The sequence below is a fragment of the Haliotis asinina genome, chromosome 2 (genome assembly GCF_037392515.1).
Source record: "Haliotis asinina isolate JCU_RB_2024 chromosome 2, JCU_Hal_asi_v2, whole genome shotgun sequence".
Classification (NCBI taxonomy): Eukaryota; Metazoa; Mollusca; class Gastropoda; order Lepetellida; family Haliotidae; genus Haliotis; species Haliotis asinina.
The window spans coordinates 32,770,636-32,797,597 of NC_090281.1; the positions used below are offsets into that span (position 1 = coordinate 32,770,636).

The following is a 26,962-nucleotide window of genomic DNA, read 5'->3' on the forward strand; positions in this document are numbered from 1 at the left end:
CAACGTTTATACATAAAATAACGGACCTGCGTGTCAAAGTAGTCCCCGATTTAAACTGTTTTCCTTTAATTTATTCATATTTTAGTGACAATTTTAGCGAAGAAAAAAAAAGACGTTTGGCATTGTTATCATCAATATGAAATTCACACAGCAGTCACACTACAGATGAAAAAAATAGAACTTATGTAAATACACCAGATTTGCCATATTTATTGGGGTAACAGATAAAGTGAACACGTGAACACGCTAACAAAAATGGAAATAGCAGTTTTGATAACCTATTTACTGGATTAAATTCGATCGGATTTTCTTCACAGATTACACCAGTACGCGGAATGGACAGCTTTGGTTTGTCTCCATGTAAATGTATATATTCAGTATCAAGTCCTTGACCTGAAGCCAATTACAAACGATCAGGGTAGTATTTGTCTCGACATGTCTAAGAGTATACTCTTTGTTATAGGTATTTTTTAACCCAGCCTTTTGTCTCTTTGGCGTCCAGGTCGATCCCGTTGGTATGACCTAGTTACTGGCGATCAGCTGCGGGAAATAAACAAATTCACGTGGTATCTATTTCTATTTTTAGGATGCTACTCACACCAATCAAATCCCTCAAAACTGGTCATGTGACACCCATGAACAACAATGGTGCGCGATGCCTACATGTCAACTGGAACAGAGCTGCAGGAACTGAAAAGTGGTACAGTGGACTGTAGCTAGGTACCAATACAATGGATGTCTTCTGAAGTTGCGGCCATAGTTTACAGACAATATACCGCCATATGAGAACGTATGGCAAGCCATACGGCGGGACAGACATAGGTGAACACGTACAATCAGATACACGTAGTCTGTGTATACTGTACCTTGCAATCTGCTTCGCGAGAAGATATCTTCAACAGTGATTAAGCAAATAAGGTGCTCAACATGGGATTCTTTCACCAACTGAAACTGTTATTATGGAAGAACTTCACTCTGAAGATTCGGAGGCCGGTGAGTAAGGTTGACAATGTTTTAATCAGCATACCAAGGGTATTAAAACTGCTTAGAATAGCAAGTCCACACCATTTTTAGATCAACGGTTCAGATTTTTAAAACTATTTTTCCAAGGTTTGTTGATACATCAGCATTGCATCAAACTTTACCTGATTAAATTCTGTCCATCCGTTCTTGATCAACAAGGTGATCAAGCCAACTACTGTCAACTCTGCGAAATGTCCACATTTCCATTTTTGTGAAAAAAACGTCACACCTATTTATTTCAAGTACCAAACTATTTTAAGTAAATGTTGTTGAACCACAAATATATTAATAGTCTTTTCTATCAGCACAGTGCTTTACAGAGGAAAAATGTTTCATCTGGAATTATACGTCTTCTTTGAACATCCTAGAACTTCGAATCAACATATGTTTCAGGTCTGCAGAAGAAGAAAGAAACGGTTCATTAAACATCATGACTGATGTACAATGTCAATGTTGGCAAAATCAGTATCTTAACACTAAATTATTGAAACAGATTCAAGTTAGAGAGTCAAGATTATGAAGTGCTACCTTTGTTTTGCATCAATTAAGATGAACTTAAGATTGTAACATGTTTTCATATATTCTAATCTTAAACCCGTATCACCAGTGTTGAAGATTCAATTTAGACAGTGCTTTTAAAGACAGTGCTGAAGATACCATGTTTCAAACCTGAAGCAAATCTGATCCTGAATTATATCAGGGTATGTTGCGGGTATGTTGTGATGCTGTAATGTGCAAAAAATACTTACTCTCTACCCAAATCTACATCATGTGTTTATGTAAGTGCTATGACATCCACAAATGAATAATGCTGAATTCTGCTTAAATTAAAAGATCAGTAAAATATTGTCAGTTTTCAAATATTACTATTATTAGCCACAATTTTGTGTTCTATGGCTGTCACTTCTGGATACAGACAGAAAATACATGTAAATCTGAAAATAACATACATATTGCACAAGGTATTTGAAACATAAATAATGCTTTCCTACCTGTTTAATAATCAAAGTACACACATTTGAACACTTTAAAACATATTAAGCATGTTAAATAAAATTACTCAATGAATGAGTTAATGACACAATCATTGTTAGCTGGATTCACACATGGAGTTGTCTGCCCCTGGCAATACACCCCTCCCTCACACAAATCTATCTGAAATGTGCATCCCTGGTTACATTAAGTTAAAATTTGTTTTATAATGGAGAGGATTGATGTGTGCTTATGATAAAAATAATCTAAAGTGTGCCATCGATTGATAAAACAAATTTCAATGTTCAGCAATATTTTAAAGGGTTGGAAAACTATGAAAGAACAGAGCAGACCAACCTTTTTCGCCAATGGCGCCAACTCGGGAATATCTTCTGAAGGGACCAGTCGTTGTTTTTCACCCAAATACATCGTGGAAAAAGCCAGAACGCGTAAAACAAGGACCCCCAAAATTGGACCAGGTTTTCATGAGTACTACAGAGTTACGTCCCTTGACAACTCACTTAGTGTGGACTTGCTACTTAGAACAGCATGTTGACATTGGTAGCCTTATCGAGGTTTAGTCATTGAACGAACTCAAGCGAAGGTTAACCGAAGTCCTAGGAATGATATACCTACATATCGAACTCATTGATCAGGGTTCTGGCTATTGCTGAGCTCTAGGTCGTCGGTGAATCGATAATTCTGGCGTTTTACGATAATCAATTAAGCAATAGCCTCTGTTTTGATTAAGGTATTATCAGCTGGTTGAAATATCAGAGTGATATAGTGTTAATGGAGAATTATAATGTCATGACAGAATATAAATTAAGGCCTCAGTAGAATACAGATTTTAATGTATGACCACTGCACTTTGTTTGCTCATACTATTGACCATTGGGTTATTTGGTTAGAATGTCATTATGTTCAAGTTCACTAAATCAGATGCGTCAGACATATTTTCTGTCAGTACCTGAAGACACATTCACTCCCTTCTGTAAAAAAGTATGAGGGATTCTATTTTCAGTGAAAAATGATGAACTTTGTTATGAGGAATGGGTCATTGTCAGTATGGGTACTACAGATAAGTCAGGATTCAGAGCAATATCTTATTGTAGTCTATGCAGATAAGGCTAAACTGGTTCTTGTTGTCATTCCAGTTCACTGGGTCATACTTTACATTGTACAGAAAAGGATATGTAGAGTCCTACAGCCTGTGTAAGTCTGTAGTCTGCAGTCAAAATGTACCGATGAATTTCACTTTAAACAAAGAAGTAAACGAAACAAAGTGAAAATAAGGTTGAGGATCCTCATAATTTTACCTTGCCAAATGAACATTTAAATCTGAGAATTTTATTCAATTTAGCATAAAAGTTGTATTACTAGGGGGTATGTACATCAAATGAAACACCGAGAACTATTAGGGTTGGTTAAAAAAGCACCTATCATATTCTGCACCTGTATTTGTTTCACTTTTCCAACTAATGTTTTCACCCCCTTGTCATGCAATCCAATAACAGTGATTTGAAACTATGACCACTTTTAGGGTATGTTGAAAAATATTCTGAGTTTTAAATGATCAGTTGGCATGATATTGGCAGTCTTTTGGTTAAACTGAAATTCGTCAGTATGTTTTCACTGCAAACAGACTATATGATATGCCATGGGGTGGTCACTAAAGTGCTTCATTCAACAGGATTCAGGAAGCAGAGGAAGGTCTTCTATGTTCAGAGTGAAGGAACTGGTTAAGGGCACTGCCCAATGGTCCAATACCATGCTCTGTATTCTGATATTTGTTGGTGTACATTTCTATACAGTAGCACTGGGCGATGGGGTAGCATAGTGGTTACAGCGTTCGCTCATCACACCAAAGACCTGGGTTCACTTCCTCACATGGGTACAATGTGTCCCCATTTCTGGTGTCCCCCACCATGATATTGCTGGTATATTATAAAGCAGCATAAAACTAGACTCACTCACTTACTCACTGTTATACTGTAATGACAATGTGGTACACATCGGTCCTCTCGGTGCTATCAATGATCTTTTCATCCATATTTATTGAGCATTAAGAATAGTCTTCAACAGAAATTTTAATTTTTAAATTTCTTTGGGTTTTAACCGTTTTTCTTTGGGGTTTAACCGTTTTTCCTTATCATATGATATCCTTTATGTGTGTTTACAGCCGAAAGATATGTATGGAAAAAGCTATAAGCTAATGGCTTGAGACAAGCTAATAGCACACTGCTTCATGATGAACTAAAAGTGTCAATATTGATAATCCAAAATTTCTGTAAACCTAGAGATGAAAAAGGCAGTCCCTATTAATGGAGTCATTGTTTTTATCTAAATTGTTTTAAGAATATAAAATGCAATTTAAATATTCAAAATTAACAATTTCACCTGAGGAAAGGAATTAATATGTGTAATACTGTCTTTGTTGACAGTTACCATTTTAATTGTGTTCCCACAAATAGGTCCCAGATCATTTTGTTTCACCGAACAGCTGCTGAATAATTACTAAATATGGCAATGAATTGATTTCAGAATTGAAGAATTAAATCTGATCCCCATTTAGAGATGTTAGGGTGTGAGTCAGATGAAATTAGAAAGCAACTGTCTCAACATCCGAACCCATGAGTCATGGGTTGATTCAATGGATGCCCTTGTCCAGAAGTGATAAAGAATGACCTGGATGATGGTATTATTCACAGAGTTTTCAGTGCCATTTTCATTAGTTGGATATTGAAATTATCCTATACTACTGCTGCATCTGCTAAATATATGTGATAACTTCCAAGTATAATCTACCCAAACATATTTCTCTAGACATGGAAGTGAAAATATATAAATGGGTCTTCCAAATTAATTATGACACCAGGTGTTCATTAACGGCTTAACTGTTTTTTCCTATCATATAATATCCTTTATATGTGTTTACAGCAGAAAGATATGTGTGGAAAAGGTTAAGCTAATGGCTTGAGTCAAGCTAGTAGCACATTGGTTCATGATGGTCTCAAATTAATGACGACACCAGGTGTTCATATATTCTGCTAAGAAGTTAAGTGCCACCTGCATCACTTGCGCTGTGTCCCACTTCCATCTGATGCCCAGTATGACAGGAATAATGTTGATCCCTCCTCTCTCTCTGTCTTCCCCCTCTTTTCTTCTTCCTTTCCCCCTTTTTGTCTTACCTTCCTCTTTTTCTTTCTCCCTCTGTCCCTACTCCTCTCTTCCTCAGAAAAACAAGCAGAAGATTATTACATGCATTTGTAGGTAACAGTTTTACATCCATCTCTTTGTTTCTCCCTTTTCCTTCTCTCTTGTTCTCCCCCACTCTCTATCTTTCTCTCAAACAAGCAAATAAGTACATGTATATGTAACAGTTTTACATCCATCTCTTCTATCTCCATCTTTTCAATTTCCATTTTAACTCTTCTTTCATCCCCTCTCCCTCTCCCTCTTTCAGAGTCAACACTTTTTACTATGTGTAACATACAACATATCTGACTTTGATGCAATTTGAATAATGATAACAGGTGTATCAACAAAATATTTAGCCATTCTTAGTTTGTATATGTCAGTACAGGGTACAATATATTGTGACAAATCACCCCAAAATGATGCTGAATTAATATGATATGCAGGACTATATACTAAAATGGATGACCTATAGACATTACTCCTGGAGGACATGATTGTGATGACAGGTGGAACTTACCTGGAATGCTTAATCGTGCAGAGCCCCGTTGTTGATTTTAATAATTAGCGTCATCATAGATGTCTCGTTCAGGGCAGTGCCAGTTGATCAAGGATTTAACATATGTTAGCATGGTTACACTCACAGATCGGTGTGGATCATTGACCTTGAACTTTTGAACCCCTTTTATCTACCTGAAGGTCAGGAATCTTTTCTTGTTTGCTATGATTAGGTCAGTGGTCAGTTTGCTTGCCAGTGATGTAGAAGGTCTGGGTTTGATTCCACAAATAAGACAGGTACAATATTTTGATGGTTGTTAATGTAGTGGACAGTCTGCTTTCCAGTCACACATAATTCTTGCATTTGATTCTGCATGAGATGTGTATCAATGGTTTGGTTGTTTATTACGTAGCAGTCACTGTTTGCTAGTGACACATAATTCCTGGGTTTGATTCCACAGTGGTGTTATCATGATAAGGGATACAAGATTTGTGGATGGTTGTTAGTGTAGTAGTCAGTGTGTTTGCCAGTCACATATATTTCTTGGGTTTGATTGCACACATGCATGATCTTAAGGTGCTCATCATATCAGTCCTTGTTTGACAGCTGTTGACATTTTCATTATATACCAGGGTTGCACAAGGGGCAAGTGGGTTTCATGTCCTTAAATCAAGCCCAGAACAGTGTAAGTTGTTCAGTCTGCTCAGGGAACATAAACAAACATCAAGGTGCATCAACCCATGAGCCATTAAGGGGACCAGTGAACAACATATTTATCTTACCAAACACCTCAGTGTTAATTTTGAACTGTTTGAAGCATATGTATTTGATCGTACACTTCAGCCAACCTGTGTGATTCAACCTATTTTATCTTGTATTTTGCTATGTTTCCCACAGGTATTGTTTTTGTAAAATCGCCGCTGTATAATTTTCTATTTTAAAATTCACAGGGACTACATTTGAATGAATTGATGACACACGAAAAACAAATTTGGAGTGATCTCCCTTCCATCAGTTTGCATTTGCAAAATTTCAGACATTTCTGTGCATCATGCATGCATCATGCATGCATCAGTGTTATTTGAGGTAAAGAAGTACAACCATGAAGTACTGAATGAGTTGCCATTGGCAGCTGGGTACGTTGCAATGTACCTTGCTTGAAAGTGGGGTACATTGATAATAATAGAAGAGCACTTAGCCAATCAGAAAACAACAATTTTGTGTGAGGTGAGATAACAGCACATTTTTCTTACAATATCATTAGGCTAGGTTTTTCTTGTACTTCAGCTTTTGAAAGAAATTACCTGTGAAGATCAAGGTTAAAACTGATCTTCCTTAAACCATTCTTGTTGTGAGAGGAGACCAGCAGGATCAGGTGGTCAGGCTCACTGACTTGGTTGACACATGGCATTTATCTCAGTTGCATAGATCAGTGCTGTTGCTGTTGAGACCTGTGGAAGATTTGGGTTAGAATTGATCTTCGGTAACCCATGCTTGTCGTAAGACTAACTACGAGGTGACTAATGTTATCTGGTGGTCAGGCTTGCTGACTTGAATGACATGTCGTATCCTAATTGTGTAGATTGATGCTCAGCTGTTGATACCTGAATTGGCTGCCATGTAACTGGAATATTACTGAGAGTGTCATGAGACTAAACTCACCCTTGGTGTGGATCACTGGATTGTCTGGTCCAGACTCATTTATGTATAGACTGCTGTCATATAGCTGGAATACTGCTGAGAGCGGCATTATAATCCAACTAAGCAACTTGAAAGAAATCTGAATCGATGACCACATAATGTATATAGACTGGAAGTATTAGCACAGTCATATCTCAGCATGGTAGTGACTGGATACTGGGGGTCAGAGATGAGGCATCAGTCACTGAGCATGCTGGCTGGCTAGCTTACTGGCTATAGTGCAGGTGGTCCATATTCAGCAATGGACAACTATAAATACCATTGTATTCATTCCATGGAGAGACATGTGATATCTGTATAGCTATCTCCATGCTCGCTTGACTGGTCAAGTGCGACATTACCATCATTTCCGTACATGCATAAACTTGAAATGTTTGATGTCACCACTAAAACCATAAACCGAAAGAATAGTTGACCAGGTCAAGCTTTGTTCATGTTTTACACACTGATTGAAGAGCCAAGTAGTTTTCCTGATGTATTCATGGTTTACTGGCTTGTTTGTTTTCTTTGACTCAAACATCAACCATGCCAATAGCTGATGAACAATTTGCGTTGGCGGCAAAGATGAAATCTCACATTGCTTTTCATATAATGCATATTTTAGGATCATTGTAATGGAACAAGAATTTATTTGAGGCTTGGATGGTTACCATGGTTACCTTGGTTACCTGCTCCAAATTGGAAATGTCTTGATCAGTGACTGTGTTGCCATGACAGTTGATCTGTGTTTGTCTGTTGGTTTAATGGAGGAGACATGTGAATAATCTCCTCTGGGGCAGAGTGAGTGAGTGTACAATCATGCCACATTTATGCCATATTCCAGCAATATCAGGGGACACCAGAAATTGGCTTCACACATTGTTCCCATATTTGGAATTGAACGTAAGTCTTTGGCTTGACAAATGAAGTTTAAACAGAATTTTACCTCACAGTTACAACCCTGTCTGGGAGAGACACAGTGATCGATATTATGAACAGCGAGCCATGTTCTTGTGTGACAACTCAACCATGATGTTGATGCACAAATTAATGATGAGGCTACAGTGATTCATCCAGACCTCAATTCAGTTCAATTTTCAATGTTTGACCCTTAGTTTGATCAGTTTATATTCAACCAAAGTCGACTATTTTAGGGTGAATTCCATCATCAACTTGGCGACGTCAACTAACAACCGTTTTCTTTGGATAATTAGCCGGTTGACAACCAATCACTTTTTGCCTTATTTCTTCGCTCAAATCTGTTGAAATAGTGGTTACTGAAAATCGAAACAAAGGTGTCAGGTTCGATTTCTTATGAATTTCAACAAATCTTTACAGTCCTACACAAAATACAAAGTCACCAAATTGAGTAATGATGGGCAAATGATTTGACCAGAGATCCGCTTCACCGCTCTGTCTGGGACAGATACAGCGATTACTATCATGAACAGTATTACATGTTCTGTTATAAAGGCACAAAATACAAAATCACCTCATTGAGTAACGACGATGCAATTACGTGTCAATTGTTAGTGACCTGTGTAAACACATTAATTAATGATCAGATGATATCATTATATTCAAGGAAGTCCTATGAATGCACAAGATAAATTTCCATACACAGAATATAAGATCTTTTCATGGCATTTAGACATGATACCCATCAAAGGGGAAATATTATCGATGTCAGCTTCTATATCATCAGAAAAACAATGTTTTGGAATATAACGCAATCATAGGTATGTTCACGCAGCATCACTTTTTATGCTTTTAGTGCAAAAAGATCTTGCGTCAATAACCATACCAAGCTTTAAAATATTCATGGTCATGTCATGACAAATATTCAAGTACATATATACACCTTGAAATGAAACAAAGACATGAAAAGCAGCCAATCTACAATTTGACCATGTGAACAACAAGTGTTAATAAACAACAAACACTAACTTCTATGTTTAATTACCATAAGTATTAGAAATAATCACCGGCCTATCTCTCTGATTATTTTAGTAAACACAATTCAGTTATGGCGGCTAGCTTTGATCATTGCATGTCCATTAGTTGTGAAAACTATTGTTGACTGGTTGTGATGGACACCATAATTCAGTTGTTTGAAATGTGCGAAAACAACTGCACTGTGAATAATAGGTCTTTTGTGAACTTTCCAGGAGAATTGCACCCAGGGAAAATACATACAATTACAGTATTTTATTTCACCCAAACAAGACCCTGAATGTACAGATTAGAGTGGATCTTCAGTAAACCATGCTTGTAGTAAAAGGCAAGGTAACTTGGTCGAGAGATGACCCATGTCACCATCTCCCAACTGAGTAGATTGATGGTTATTGGTCACTGGATTGTCTGGTTCATATTTGATTATTTACAGACTGCCACCATATAGCTGGAATATTGCTGAGTGCGGCATAAAACTCAACTGACTCATTTCAACTTAACTCAACTGTTGATCACTGGACTGTGTGGTCAAGACTTACTAAGAACGCCGAAATATAGCTGGAATATTGCTGAGTGCAGCATTACAAAACAGAACATCAAACAAGACCATATAGTCAGAATAATGCAGACTGTGACTTTCATCACCATAACATTAACAAATCCTCCTCATGGCAACCTGTGCAATTTTAAGGGGACTTTTTGAAGGGGAGCAAAATTGTGAGCCTTTTGGATTGAGTGAGTGAGTGAGTGAGTTTAGTTTTACGCCGCACTCAGCAATATTACAGCTATATGGCGGCGGTCTGTAAATAATCGAGTCTGGACCAGACAATCCAGTGATCAACAACATGAGCATCGATCTGCGCAATTGGGAACCGATGACATGTGTCAACCAAGTCAGCGAGTCTGATCACCCGATCCCATTAGTCGCCTCTTACGACAAGCTGAGTCACCTTTTATGGCAAGCATGGGTTGCTGAAGGCCTATTCTACCCCGGGACCTTCACGGGTCCTTTTGGATTGAAAATCTCACAATTACACATACTATCACAAAGGACCCAGCACAGATAAGGACACTGTGTAGACCCTAGAGAATAAGCATAAAGAGGAGGCCTGTTCCTTCAACGTATCTGAATGATGTTGCAAGTTTATCTTGCTGTAGGACATTAAGGATTGTCCTGGGCTGTGTTTGGATCTATTTGTAGATATATATGCACATTTTTAAATATAACGTTATTTCTGAGACGAAAAGTCAATCTAGAAAATGTGATATTTCCTAGTATGTTCCTGATACAGATGCTTCATGTGAGTCCATTTGGTTGTTATTAAATGCATAATTTAACCAGTCCCAACGTTCATATTGCCATGGGCAATATCAAACTTCCTGTATAAATTTCCAGCATGTTTAGACAGGATGTCATATCACCTGACTCACTGCATTAAAAATTCAGATTGTTATCATTGCCCTCCCCTACCATTGACTTTGTACAAAGTCACTGTTTCACAGCCATGATTTTTGGCATCTAATGCATATTCTGACATTAGTTTCAGATCAATTTAAGGTATCAACTTATGAAATACATGCTTCAAAGTTGAAACACTTTATATCTTTGTTGCTTTTATGATTTGTTTTATGTATCCATGGTTACCTTGTTTGTGTTAAAATATTCCCTTACAGACTGTCATTATATTGAATCGTGTTGTGATTTTTGACCTTTAGTTAAGTGTGTTATGTGGTAACATAACATTGCTTGTATGCTGTGAAAGGCAGCGAGGTAGTTCAGTGGTTAAAAGCCTTCACTCATCATGCCAAAGACCCAGGTTTGATTCCCCACAAGTGCATTCCAGTCCCCCATCGTGATATTGCTGGAATATTGCTATAAGTGTAGTAAAACCAAACTCAATCACTCATTCACTTTTATGCCGTGAAGAGACGTCACTCAGTCATCTAGGGTTGATATCATTTATTGCTGGTTGTAACTGTGGGCTGTGTGCCAAGACTTTTATGACACTGCAAGCAACATGTCTCAGTCTTGTCTCTTTAGATATTATTTACAGTAGTTTTACATGTTTTTTTTGTGAGTGTTTTTTGGTGTTGCAAATCACTGGATATAGCATGTTGTGGTAAACTAGTGGTTAAAGCATTTTCTTATCACGCTGAAAAACAGGGTTCAATTTCCCACATGGGCGCAATGTGTGAAGCCCATTTATGGTATCTTCCACTTCAATATTGCTGGAATATAAGCAGCTTAAAAATTTAAGTTATGTAATTGTAATAATAGAACTAAACTCCCACACTCATTTACAAGTTATATACCTTAATTGTACCAGGATCTGCTGCTCCTGAGTTTATAAGTCAGATTTAAATACCGGTAAATGTTATTTTTCATCTGCACCATTTTCATGGATAATATCTAGGACAAGTGAATTTCTCGTCTTCATCAACTTGACTTACTCCAGGTTCTTGAACATCAGGGGGCTTTTGCAGTTTTCCATGATTAAACTGTCTTAAAAGACTACACGGTTGTCTTACTTGACTAAAGTTTTAAATGCATAGGACATTTAGTCAATCAGTGAGTCAGAAAGTTTAATTTTACACCACTTTTAGTAATATTTACAGCAGGAGTAACCAGAAATGGACTTCACACTTCTTTCCATGTGAGGAATCAAACAAGGGTTTTAGGCGTGACAAATGAATGCCTTAGCCACTGGCCTACAGCACCGCCTGCTGGGACGTTGAAACTGTCCTGGATTCACCCCAAACATAAAAAAGGTTTGCTGGTAAGCTGGAGCACCTGTAAGTTTGTCAAAGGAGTGACAATGCGCACTTCCCCCCTTGCCTCTCTATGGATACTGGGTGACCTGCTGATTAAACAAGCCAGCCATGGGAATCAACAATTACTTTTACGTGACCTTTCTTTCAAGTTTCCCATAACGAAAACCTTAACAAGTCGCCAAGGACCGTATAGTACAAAGTGGCTTTGATTGTTTTGTTGAAATGTTTTTTCCGTTTATTTGATCTGCAAGGAAAAATGTGTTTATAACCATAGTAACATGAAAAAAGCGCCAGCAAGAAGTACTGATGATGGAACAGGTTTAAGTGGTTGAACTGAAGAATTTTGTTTGATGAGGTCATGTTATTTTTGTTTTTGTTTCCAGATTTTCCTAAAAAATATGAAATGACCAATTCTCCTGAAAATGTATAGTTGAGATGGTATTCTCTGAAGTTATTGAGTACACAAGATAAACACAAGCATGAAATTCAGTGATGCAATGATAAGAATAGCAGATATGACTGCAGTGACCTAACAAGTTATTTGGTCAGCCCAGCAGTAGGTTGGGGTTGGCAAGGTATCTGGGGAGCATAACGTCAGTTATCCAGTAAGCTGATTATGTTCTATGATTAGCTGAAGCCGTTCAGTTTTAGTCACCATCCTGTGTTTTAAATGTTCTTCTCATGCAGAGAATTACGTGACTTAATGGATATCAGAGACTTAAATATTTTAAATCCAATTCAAGGAAGCATATGAACATATATATTTCATTTTATTCACACAATTTCCTACACATGATGGTATAGAGTCTTTGATGTGTAATTTAAATGTTAAATCTTAATTTAACAAATGATATGAAATTTTAGCGGAAAGTTGGTTACTTTGAGGAAAGTGTTCTGTTCAAGGCATAATAGAGTTGATGGGGTAGCCTAGGGGTTAAAGCATCAGCTTGTCACTCTGAAGACCTGGGTTTGATTCCCCACATTAGTACAATGTATGAAGTCCATTTCTGGTGTCTCCAACTGTGATATTGCTGGAATATTGCTAAAAGCGGTGTAAAACTCATTTATTCAAGGCATGAGAGTTTACTTATTGTCAGACTGCGTCCGTGTATTTCATCTGCATGGATAGAAGTGTTTATTACATGGCAAAATGTCTACATTAAGAAACTTTCAAGTGAAGATTGTTAAGTGCCTGGACCAAGAAATTTTGTTGAGGTCAAACCATATTTGGTTTCTAAGATTGCAGTAAACTTATATGAAATGTATGAACAAATGAATTGTAATATGTATACTACGCAGGGTTTACAGATTTGTATATCTTTTTAAACTTTGGAAAGTCTATTTATGGGAACACTGTACTTTTGTTCAAAATATGCAGTAATAACAAAAGTCATGTAATTTCTATTTTCTTGATCAAAAACTCTTCGTCGGATGCATAAAGCAATTAAATAGCATACAGAATATATGAACTGTCATATCATGCTTAAGGAGCGTAAATGCAATTATATATTGTGGTTTTTCACATTTGGACTGCCAAAGTTGTTTGTGATGTGTTTGTCATTTGTTTTTACTGTTAAAAAAAACCTCAAGAGTCAAATCTTTGAAAGGTATATAGAATAGGAATGCATAAGGAAAGCAAAGGCATATTTCTAGTACACGCATGCGTGCTAGCACTATAAAACCAGCTTAAGTCTAGGCTACTATAAGCTGCCACACATGCACTTTCACTTACAGGCCAAAAATCTGTAAAACTAAAAATGTAATTGGTCAGGCCTTGTCAAGTGTTCCACATACTCACAAATACTTCCTTGTGTAATCGTCCATCATCATAAGCATCATACGGCCACTGGATACTAATGGGATTTATATATATGTGTGTGAATGAACAATTCATGGGAAAATGCACAGGATGTATTTAAGTCATGAGGTCATGAAGATTAAGTTTAATTATTTGTTTAATTTTAGAACAAGGTCAAATTGTATCTGGTTCTTCCTAAGTTGCCAACTGAGTTGTAACCATGGTAACTTACAGTGCTTAAAGATCCCTAACTGTTTCCCTGCCGAGAAAGTATTTTTACCATGGTAACATCACTGTGAAACATTTTTAGTACAATTTTTCAAGTACTCGTTTTGATTGATGAAAATGATGGAAATTGTGGCTACGAAACTTAGAAGTCAAAGATATATCTGTAAGTTAATGAAAATGATATCATGGCTAAGGTCAAGGACAAACTATATCATTAATCTCTTTAAGATGACTTTCAACATACATATTTTTTTAGTGATGAAAATGATTGAAACTGTTGCTAAGAAAGTTCAAGGTAAACAATTACATATCTGTTAATAAATGAATATGATAAATATCATGGCTGAGATCAACAAATGACATGTCATATATCTTTTCAGTTTCCATCTGTTCAAATATGATCAATACGCCCAGCATATGCATGTTTTTGCCTGTATGCTCAGAATGCATCCGTATCAATTTCTAACTAAACATGACTCCTGTCTCAAGGTAACCAGAAAGATAAGGCAGGGGCGTTGTTCTTTTTGGTCAAGCAGGTTCACAAAGCCATGCAGATATGAAAGTGTTTTCTGTTGCTTTCTGTGGGTTTCTTCACAAGAGAAGAATAGTCTATGCTGCTACATGTCCCTGGGTTAGCTTGTTTTCTATTCTGACATAAGACTTTTATTTCATTGTTGAATATGTCCATGGTTTTGTATGATTTGTTTTGATTGATTGTTGTTGAATGATTGACTCAACTATGTTACAGTAACATGGTGGCAGTCTGTAAGTAATGAGTCTAGTCCAAACAATCCAGTGATTGACGTCATCAGAGTCAGTCTTCATAATGATGACATTTACGAAGTCACTGAGGCTGACCCCTGATCCTTTTAGGGCATGGCTTTGTGGAGACCTATACTAACCTACGTACCTACGTGTGTTGGGTTTGAATTTTAAGTTGGTGAGGGAAGGGTTTGGGGGGTTGGGTTGGGGTAGGGATCGGGGTAGGGGTGGCTGTAGCACTAGCTGGTCAGTCTTGTATGTACTTGTTGTATGCACAGCAAGTATCCCACTGAAGAAAAAACTCTCATTGTTCAAATATAATTGTTTCAATTCATCAGAGAAAATTCCCACTCAAAATTGTATAAACATCCTGAAAATTCTTCTTTAATGTTATGTGGTAGATTGTTGAATGTCAGAAGTGTTTTTCAAGATGACAGATGACAAAGGGTTTCTAGTGGTTCTTGCCAGGTCACCTTAAAGCCAATAACCTAATCACAGAAGCAATTAAGAATAGAACATATCAACAAAGTCTTCCTTACAGCTGGGGCCCTCTTAGGGTTTTTTCAAAATATAAAATTCGACAGCAAGGATGACTTTTTTAAGCTTATCCATCTCTTCAACAACCTACAGCGATCTCATCACAAGTTTCCTAATTATTTGCCCACTTCCTACTGTGGCTCAGGCCAATTTTCTTTATCTGTGATGGTATTATTTTTAGGTTTTCTTTGTAGTTGTTAGGCTGCAAAGGGCACATCTGCATTCGGAAAAATTGGTCTGGTTGGATGCCACTTTGAGAATGTTCTCAGTTAGATGACAGTATGTAGGAGGACATGACAGTGCGTTGAAGGCGTTAAAAATGTACTGGGTGAGTGAGTTGGGTTTTCCTCTACTTTTAGCAATATTCCAGCAATGCCAAGCCGCGGGACACTGGAAATGGGCTTCACACAATGTACCTGTAGGGTGAATGGAACCGGAATCTTTAGAGTGACGAATAAATGCTTTAACCACTAGGCCACCCCAACACACGAAAGATTTGCAGCTGTCAGTGTAGTGCTGAAGATACAGTTATAATAATGGTGATGAATCGCAATTCATGTTCTTCACAGTGAAAAGTCATTTTGCAGAGGTGAATCATTTTCTTTGCCAATTTGACAGAGGATCTGTGATTGTGGTTTTGCACTGCTTTTAACAATATTCTAGCAATATCACAGCATGAGACAGCTGAAATTGGCTTCCCACATTCTACCCATGTGATCCGAGGTCTTAGATAAGTTAGAGTAGGTGGATTCATTGCAGTCCTATTGAGAGGAGGTAACAATGGTTGCTTAAATTGCTGTTTCTCTCATATCTCAAACCAATTAAAAAAAAAAAAATTTATTTGTGAAATATCAAGTCTTTCTTAAAAACATCTCCCTGTTCACTAGAATGATATTCCAAAATTAAGTATCAGTACGGTTTGTGTTATTGGGCAAATTTCAATGTGTTTGTAATAGCTGTTTGTAAATTGCTGGCAGCAGTGCTACCTGAAGTGTTGAGGTTGTCAACTGCTGGAAAGCAGTTAGTGATGCTGACTACAGGAAGGTGCTGATGTAGTCCTGTGGTTGTAAAGTTCACTCATGATGCTGATTACAGAAAGGTGCTGATGTAGTCATGTGGTTGTAAAGTTCACTCATGATGCTGACTACAGGAAGGTGCTGATGTAGTCCTGTGGTTGTAAAGTTCACTCATGATGCTGATTACAGAAAGGTGCTGATGTAGTCATGTGGTTGTAAAGTTCACTCATGATGCTGACTACAGGAAGGTGCTGATGTAGTCTTGTGGTTGTAAAGTTCACTCATGATGCTGATTACAGGAAGGTGCTGATGTAGTCCTGTGGTTGTAAAGTTCACTCATGATGCTGATTACAGGAAGGTGCTGATGTAGTCCTGTGGTTGTAAAGTTCACTCATGATGCTGATTACAGGAAGGTGCTGATGTAGTCCTGTGGTTGTAAAGTCCACTCATGATGCTGATTACAGGAAGGTGCTGATGTAGTCCTGTGGTTGTAAAGTCCACTCATTATGCTGATTACAGGAAGGTGCTGATGTTGTCCTGTGGTTGTAAAGTTCACTCATGATGCTGATTACAGGAAGGTGCTGATGTAGTCTTGTGGTTGTAAAGTCCACTCATTATGCTGACTACAGGAAGGTGCTGATGTAGTCCTGTGGTTGTAAAGTCCACTCATTATGCTGAATGCCTGAGTTCGAGCCCTGTTAACACTTTTAGATGCTTTTTTGACACAGAAAACTGTGATAATTAAATAACTCATAAATAATGTTTATACCAGATTTCTTCCTGATGGAAGCAAGAATTGTTGATAATCCTGAACTGAACAAGGGAAAAACCAACCTAATCTTATTATCACCCACACAGATAAAGTTATAAATCATTTTGAATGGAATTTTGTATTAGCTGACACATGTAAACAGACTATTGAATTAGCAATTATATTGTCAAGATTTTTTCATATGATCATTTTACCTATAATCATGATAATTATGTTTGTTACTTAAAACCTCAGATTCGCTTCCACTCTTGGGAATCTAATCCAAGTTTTCAACTTTATCAACGAGGAATATTTATTATTGATTCGACAAGGAGTTCTATAGAGGTGTTGGTGAGATTTTCCAATGTTGCACTTTTGAAACTGAAATGTTTGCACCCCAAAATCCTGCTTGGCTCTTCTGTCTCCTAAAAAGGTTGCTATAGAAACATGAAAGATTGAAGATTGATGGGGTAGTTGTATTGAGCTTGTGAGTCATCAAATTTTGCTTGGAGACAGAACTGGCAATACAGTGGCCATTATTTATGGTGAACTAGATCTCTATGGTGGGAGGCAATGCTGTAACATGGAATTGAATTTTGTGAAAATCATCAGCAGTGTTATACATGGTGTCATGTCACCTGAGTGTGAATAAAAATAGTTGGATGTACTGACTTGAATAAAGGATGGTTTCAGTGAGCAGCTTACTGGGGCTAGTCCTATATCACTTTGTTTCATATATGGTGTCTGTGACCCCATTCACAAAGGTCTGTAGCACTATGACATTCGTGAGTGATTGAGTTTAGTTTTACGATGCACTCAGCAGTATTCCAGCTATATGATGACAGTCTGTAAATAATTGAGTCTGGACCAGACAATCCAGTGATCAACAGCATGAACAAAAAATCGTCGCTACTGAGAACGGACGACGTTAGCGAGTCTGACCACTCGATCCTGTTAGTTTCCTCTTACCCATTTGTAAGCCTATGGTAAAGTATAGAGTTACGATTGGCCTTAATTTTACGAATGCTTTGTGAATCGGGACCCTGATTTGGATATTACCATGTACAGTTCTTTGGTTCAGACAAGTTCTTGGGGCAGTCCGGTAGCCTTGTGGTTAAAGCATTCACTCCATTCATTCCACTCACTCAAAACATAAAGGACATGGGCATAAACAGTATTCGTATTACCCGTCTGTTTGTTGCAAGCGTGTTGACATAGACAAAGTTTGCTTTAGTATTCTGTGACATTAAGGATGCTTACATAAACAGTGAGTGAGTGAGTTTTTTTTACTCCACACTCAGCAATATCCCAGGTATATGGTGGCAGTCTGTAAATAATCATTCCTTGACCAGACAACAATCCAGTGATCAACAGCATGTGTATCGTTTCATAAAACTGGTATACAATGATGTTAGTCAACCAAGGCAGTGAGCCAAACCATCCGTCATCTCTTAAAACAAGCATGTGTTCAGAAAACTGATTCTAGCCCTGATCTTGGAGTGTTGCTTGCAAAATGTCTTTTTACAGGGCACCGTGATCATGTTGATATAGTGTCTGCAGTGAGAAACAATGTTTTTGTTAGTAACCATTTTGTTTTAGCCCAGATTGTGTTGTTGTTTGTGATGGTGATTGTGAATATTATTCTTGCTGTTTCAGTTTGTGCTGCTGTTCGAGCTTTTCATTCCTTTGGTGTTGTTTGTCATCCTTCTCATGATCCGGAAGAAACTTCCAGCCAATCCACAAGGCACATGTAAGTCACCTGACTTCAATCAATCTGTTCGGTTTTTGTGTTTTTTGTGTTTAAATAACTTGTGAAAATAGGCATTAGAAAATCTCATGACCTAAACCAATAAACACAAAATACATAAAGGTCACATGACCCTACCCAAACACACGAAATGGAGATGGAGGTCACATGACCTTAAACGACAGTTACAAAAATACATGCAGGTCGCACGATGTCAAACAATCAACACAAGATGCAAGTGAATGTCACATGACCTCAAACAGCATTGCAAAATGTACATGAACATCACATGACCTCGATTGATGCAACATTTAATCACTTGACCAGCAGCTGTCAGTCACGTTCTGATGTCTGATATGACAGGTATTCACATTACCACGATAACACAGATTTCATATTGATTATCTTACAGTTTTAGATGAAGCAATTGTTCAAAGGTTTGCCATGCACTAAATTTTGTAGCATATATGAACTTACTGAGTGAGTTTGTTTTTTTTGTTGCTTTTACCAATATTCCAGCAATATTACCGTGGGGTGTATCCAGGGAATCAAACATAGGTGGGCAACATGATTTAACCACTAGGCTAACCCACTGCCCCCTGTATGAACATAAAATGGGATAGGATGCAGTACATGGGATATGGAAGCCTGTTGTTCAGCACAAGTGAAAAAGGATTTCTGTTTAAATTTTACAACAATAATTATTATAAAAGACATGTCTTTCTTTCATAAATTTCTAGGCATGAAACAGATTTTAGTATTTGTGATTAAGATTGAATTCTTCTTGTTGCCGAAGCAGGTTTTAGATTTGTGTTACCTAAATAATGTTTATCAAAATCAAGAGAATGAAATATTGTTTGCCAAAATATGTCATCTAGAGAATGTTACTATATGCTTCAGGACCCATATAACACATTATGAGTGTCAGGTGGACAAGTCTCTAAAGTGAAAATTGATAATTTACAGGTCACATGCAATGCAAAACACAACCCTACAGACTCTGATACCTTTCAGTATGGACTTACAGAAATAAATTATCAAAAATACAAAATCAACTTTTAATGTGATGAAAAAAAGCCTGCAAAATGGCAGTTCAAATGATCCACTAATTTTCCCAGCACTGGGGGAAAAAATGGTTTCACCAGCTGTACTGTGCAGTGCCCATAGCACATTCTTATTCCATTATCACTTTTGCTTGACAACGGTATATGAATGCATATCAAAACGTTGCATCATATAGAATATAAGAAGTTTATATCCATAAAAAAATCTTACTTCCTCTATTACTCACCATACTTCTGAAATGTCAATCAAACACATCATCTCTATATACACACAATGAGCCATCTGCATATTGGCAAATTAACCAGCCAATGAAAGTCTTTGTTACACTTGATATCACACCCACATGCTCTGACTGGGTTTGGTCTTCCAGGTGTTTTGTACTGTCTGCTATCTAGACTTGCCTCTAGAATTAGCGTTGCTATACATGCATGAGTTTGAAGCATTCAGTAGCGCTTGGAGCAAGGCTAGAGTCATCCTTATCAGCTGATTTTGACTCATTTCTTGCATACCGAAGTGGACATACCAGCTGTTTTTGATAAACTTGACCCGTTTCTTGCATACTGAACCCAGTTGCACACTGCTCCAAATTGTTCATGACCTATATTCCAGTTTCATGATATCTCAGTATGTCATTCTTTAACTGGACCTTTGTAGACATCTTCTGAGACTCTTGAACCTCTTGAGAAATTTCTCGCATCAGTGGTCATCTCATTGTAATGTACTTGAGAGTGATTGGTCTGTATCATAACTTGTACCTTTGTTATGTGAATGACCCATTGCTTGATTTTGAATTTGGTGGTATGTTTGTAAATAATAATGAATAAATATGTTTTTAAAAACACATTCAAACATTGTATAGGGCTGTCTCCTTTTCCTGCAGGTTTCCTATTCTCGCGGTAAACACATTTTCTGCCGAGATCGCCGATGTGTGATATTTAACGGTTGTTTACATCACTGACCGGTCACTAGGAAGTGGCCCACATCTGTCAGTTATCAAAATTTGCAATGTAACAAATATTCTTGAGTTTCAAACAACTTGGAAAAATCATAACTTTTCCCCGCCATTTCCGACAGGATTTCCCTTCCTTACACCTAATAATGTTACTTTCTCGAAAAGTCAGCGGTGAACGACCATGTTTTTCATCGAGCTCACAAATGATAATACACCTAATTCATCAAGCCGTTCATAGATGCAGATGTTAGAGGGTAAATCTCTTCATTTAAAAACAATAAGCATTGATACGAAAAGAACTGTTTGTATTATTTTTTCAGCCGAAATCCATAGGTACCAGTAGAATAGGAGACGCCAGTATACTTAAAATGTTTATGTATGTAGACTTGGTCTCATCGCTATGTGGCTTAAATAATGCTGATGTAATGTAAAAGTCAGCTCAACTCAAAGCTCAGTTGAGTACTCCACTCAAAAAACAATACTGCTCAGTCTGGTGTGTCTCGCTGTCATCAAGAAATCAATCAACGGCTGTTTTTGTTTGCTTGCCATGCCTACTTGTATCACCTCTGGTGGACGTCCATATTGTTACTGGCAGCCTACAATGTAGTCAGGGTTTTATTACCCAATAAATATTGAATGACATGAATGTTGAGTTGACATCATGGAAGCGAGTCTAAGTGAAGGTGTTATGTTTACTTGGATAGAGAGATTTGCTTGTCACACCAAAAATCCAGATTTGTTTCACCATGCATTCATCATCCTATTGATAGAAACATTATATATCTATGATGAAACTAATTTTTCCTGTCCTTTTCACAAGATACTAATTAGTGCGAAGCAGGGAATACATTATTAGGCTCTGTCTGTCAGTGTTGCATCCACTGGTCAAGGTCTAAGTGTTTGAACAACCACAGTGCAGATATCAAGAGAGTTTGAGAGTAATGTTTTTGTTGACATTTTACTTCATTTTAAACTACGACCTTCACTTTCATTTCTTTTTAAGTTTGATTTGGTAATATGCAGCGGGGGATTATGTCACCTTAGTGACAATGATTGTTTGTAATTTTGTCTCAGTGGTTCGTATGGTCATTGCTGCGCAATTTATGAGTGACTTTAGTTTTATGTCACTTTTAGCAATATTCCAGCAACATCACAAGTGGAGACACCAGAAATGGGCTTTACACATTGTACCCATTTGGGGAACATCTGCTTGACAAGCGAATGCTTTAACAGTTAGGCTGCCCCAGTGCATGGATGAACTTGGCTAGCTCAAAGTGAAACTAATTTTGTGCAGTTCAATATTAAAGAGGGTGTAAGCATGTTATGTTGTATAGGAATTATTGATTAAAGGCTTTATTGCTTTCATATGTTATTGTTGTGTTTCCATGGCCCTCATTCTGTTGTTTACATTTGCCGATGGTTTCAGTTAATTTACATTTCAATTCATATACATTTGAGATTTTGAATTGTTGCTCAGGGGATTAAAAAGCACATGACTTGAGGATCTTTCATTGTTGACCTTGAGATTTATTTTTCAAAAGTTATGTTGGCATGTAGAAGTCCCAATGTATTGTAAGTGGGGAAAAAAGAGGGAATGTGCTTGTAAAAAATGTGGATGAGGTGAAGTTATATTATTCCTTTATTATCCAAATACTTAGTTTCATTAATAGTATAGACCAGACAATCCAGTTATCAACAGCATGAGCATTGATCTGCACAATTGGGAACTGATGACATGTGTCATCCAAGTCAGCAAGCCTGACCACCTGATCCCTTTAGTTACCTCTTACAACAAGCATACTTGCCTTTTGTAGCAAGCATGGATTGCTGAAGACTCATTCTACCACAAATCTTCATGGGTCGTATTGCAGAGATTGATGCTCATGATGTTAATCACCAGATTTAATTACCAGCAGCTCGAGTGACACTGTTGTACAAAGTGTTCAAGTTGGTGGATGTTCTTAGAAATTAACTGAATTTCATGCCATTCAAGTGACATACTCCAGTAGTATATAAACCCCATATATATATAGTATATACTACTACTCCCATTGGATCAGAATCTTGTAGTGCACTTTAGTAAAAAGGTTAATTGGAGGTGGCAGTGCCCCAAAACTACCAAAGTGCATTCATTTTAACACTGTTATTTTAGATAGTTGATATTTGGGGACTTGTTGTATTTTAGTCCATCAAAAAGAAAAATGACACATGGATAGATACATTTTGACCATTTCATATGCTGTTGTTTAAAGCTGAATCTTGTTATATTCGAGCTACGTGGCTGTAAAGATTTGCGTCTGGACTACACAATCCAGTGTGCGAGTTGAAAAATTAAATCTTTTCCATAAATGCTCACACCAGATGTTTGTTCGTAGATTAACATGATTAAATAAATGTTTGTTCTAGCTTCAGGGAAATGTATTACTGTAAATGGTGAGACACTTTTGTCCCCAGATTGCTTGTTGTAATAAATATTGCATAACATTCTGAGCCTTGTGAAATTCACCTCAAAGGACCAGGAAATCTTTTGATGTGGAACTACAGTATTGATTCTTTGCCAAGTGTTGATTTTATCTTCGGAAGACAGGTCTTTTGAATTTTCTTAGAATGGAAACAAGAATATTGTATCCTGTTGGTTGTGATCAGATTGTCAGATTTACATTTTAAATGGCTTTGAGTTGTATTGTTGTGTTTATTTTGTGATGTATTTTTTAACCTATTTCTTGTTTCCTTCACTTACGTTTGGGAATCTCTGCACTTGGACACTATAGATCAAACTGACTTGATGTTTTTGTTAAACAGAATCAATATACTTGTGTTTCATTTATGGATGTAGAAGGATGCTTGGGTTAAATGTGTGATTATGGTTTTACACTAGTTTTAGCAATATTCCAGCAATGTTTCATTGTACCCAATGTGTAAATCGAACATGGGTCTTCGGTGTGACAAGCGAGCACTTTAACCACTAGACTACACTTGTTTAAACAGGTAAAGTTTATGCTAAAGTTATGGCCTACGACAGATAATTCGTTATTGTTTAGGATGTACAATCAGTACAGTTGTACTGAATTTTGACATGTTGAACTTTCAAAATAGAAGAAGCTTGGTTTGTGTGTTATCCTTCATTTCACAGTTGTGGTGAACCTTTGAAACTTGAAGTGTCTATGTAGGTCTGTATTTGTGGTCACTACACAGGTTTTATGTGCATTAGAACATATTATCAGGATCCGTGAAAACCCACATTAGAATTGCTCTTCAGGAACCCATGCTTGTTGTAAGAGGTGACTAATGGGATCAGGTGATCAGGCAAGCTGTCTTTGTTGTCACATGTCATCTCATGCTGAATCCTTATACTATCGATAATGTCACATAACCCATGAAGTGAAGGCTTAGAATCAGTCTGCTGGAACTATGCTTGCCATAAAAGGTTTACCCATTGTGATGATACTGCTTTGGTGTGTGACAGCCTTGAAAGGTTAACCAGTTGTGATGAAAGTACTTTGGTGTGTGACAGCCTTGAAAGGTTAACCTGTTGTAATGATAGTGCTTTGGTGCGTGACAGCCTTAAAAGGTTAACCCATTGCGGTGATAGTGCTTTGGTGCATGACAGCCTTGAAAGGTTAACTCATTGTGACAATAGTGCTTTGATTGGTGGCCATAAAGGCGTTGTGATACTTATGCTTTTGTGTGTGTTCTAAGGTCAGCTGTTGACATTGATAAATGTGTGTGACGCAACAAATTTTCTCATCTATACTCAAATTTTCTCAATTAACAATACAGAATACAATACTAAATCTCATCTTCTCTAGCCACATCTAAGCATATTGATTATGCTTCACAAACTACTAATACATTCATTGTATATGAGACAAAGTGAGTTATACTTTATGTCACATTAAGTGATATTCCTGCAATGTCATGGTGACTTAAGAAATTGGCTTTGCACATCGTTAGCATGTAGGGAATCAAACATGGGTCTTCAGCGTTACAAATGAATAAACTGAACCCTAGGCTCCCCCACCGCCCTTCATTTATTAGAATCAGAAAATATTGTATCTTTAATAGATAAGGGAGGAAAGTGAATATTATGATGGCTTGATAACACTATGAATAAAAAATCAAACAAAATTGAATTTCAATATAGAAACTTAATATATTTCACTGAAACTGAGTAGATCAATATTTTGAGGACCTGTACAATGTTCCACTTTCCTTTATTTTGATTTCTTGCAGGAATCCTTTAAACACATAAACGTTTATGAATCATCGATCAAGTTGACAGCTTTCCCTTGAATAAATTTCACCTATGATATTTGCATTCACATGGAAACAGCTAAGAATTTTTAAAATAGGTTTTTATTAGTGGAGATTTTTATAAATTTCATCTTATTTTCAAGACCTTTGCAGACATAGAATTGATAGATATTGATCTGCAAGTGATGTAGAGTCACATGCGCTTAAATGGGAAATAGAAATTGTGGCCCAAGTTGTGGCATTTATCATGAACTATGTATAAACACTGTCTAGCGCTCGGGTGTTTGCTTACAATGTGGGTGCAGACAGATGAATACCATGCTGAATGCAGGATTGAATTATGCAATATGGAGGATCGAGCATTGTGTTCGTGTGATGGTGGCTTCCCTGATGGATCCCGAAGTGGCTCAGGGATTTGTGTTCTTTATTTTTGGAACAGCATGAATATTGTTTTATGCCACACTCAGTTATCGCGCAGTGCATCTGTGACCTGTAGATGAAGGTTCCAGTGGGGCAGCCTACTGGTTAAAGTGGTCATGTGTCACGTGTCCCATCAAAGACATGGGATCGCCACAATGTGTGTAACCAAATTCTTGTATCTCCCGCCATGATATTGCAAGAATATTGCCAAAAACTTTGTAAAACCAAACTCAGTCAGTCAGTCATTCAGTCAGTCAATCACTGTCATAAAGACATTATGACGAGGCATTTATCCAGTGGATTACATGAGGAGCACTCTTCCTATATAGTTGAGTTTTGGTTTGTTGTTTCATGCTGCACTGAGCAATATTCTAGTGATAAGACAGTAGTCAGTAAGTTACTAAGTATGGACCAATCCAATGATCAACAGCATGAGCATCAATCTGCACAAGGGGGATATCATGACAGGTGTCAACCAAGTCAGCAAGCCTGTCCACTAGACCAGTTCTAACCCTGATCTTTATGTACGCTTTTTATAGTTTTAGAACTAATATGGTTGTAATTCCCATAGTTTAACAAGTGCAGTGGGGTAACTTAGTGGTTAATATATTCGATCATCACGCCAAAGACTCAAGTTTGAATCCACCTGGGTACAATGTGTGAAGCCATTTCTGATGTCCCCTGCTGTGATGTGTATGTGTGATGTGTAAAACCAAACTCAGCCAGTCAGTCATACTCATAGTTGTAGATGTATGTTGGTATCATCCCAGGCAGTCAGCATTTGAGGGACGATCCACGCAATAGTTTGTATAATGTGTTTGAGTGTTTCTATGGCCCTGCACTGTGACTGACAGTGGCCCTCTACAGCCTTGTAGTCAGCCAAAGTCCGAACTCAAGCATCTTGGGGTAACCTTATGGTTAAAGCTTTTGCTCCTCACACTGAAGACCTGGGTTTGATTCTCGGGTAACCTTATGGTTAAAGCTTTTGCTCCTCACACTGAAGACCTGGGTTTGATTCTCCATATGAGTGCAATGTGCAAAGCCCATTTCTAGTGTTCTGCTGAGATATTACTTGAATAAAGCTAAAAGCAGCATAAAGCCAAACTCATTCACTAGCTCATTCACATACGCTTAACAGGGAAATAATCTTATCGTAACATACATTACAGCCCTCAGAATTATTTTAGTACCTTTCATCAAATTAATGGCCAGGACTCCAAATCTTTAACGCTTGTATGAAGAAATTACAGATTTTAAATATCAAAATGTTACTTTTAATAGATATTCTCCACAGCTTTAGTGATGCAAATATGGATAATACCTAGGACTTGAGAT

The 26,962-nt window shown here is 37.4% G+C and overlaps 1 protein-coding gene across 2 annotated transcripts in view; it reads left to right on the plus strand.

Moving 5' to 3' along the window:
* The first annotated feature begins 628 nt into the window (after window positions 1–628).
* LOC137273623 (ATP-binding cassette sub-family A member 2-like) overlaps window positions 629–26,962 on the plus strand; it is a 90,864-nt gene continuing 64,530 nt past the window's right edge. For both annotated transcript variants that reach the window (XM_067806380.1, XM_067806381.1), the window contains exons 1-2: window positions 629–993; window positions 18,846–18,939. In XM_067806380.1, coding sequence (XP_067662481.1) covers window positions 928–993; window positions 18,846–18,939 — 160 coding nt within the window. In that variant the 5' untranslated portion in view covers window positions 629–927. The remainder of the gene's footprint in view (window positions 994–18,845; window positions 18,940–26,962) is intronic.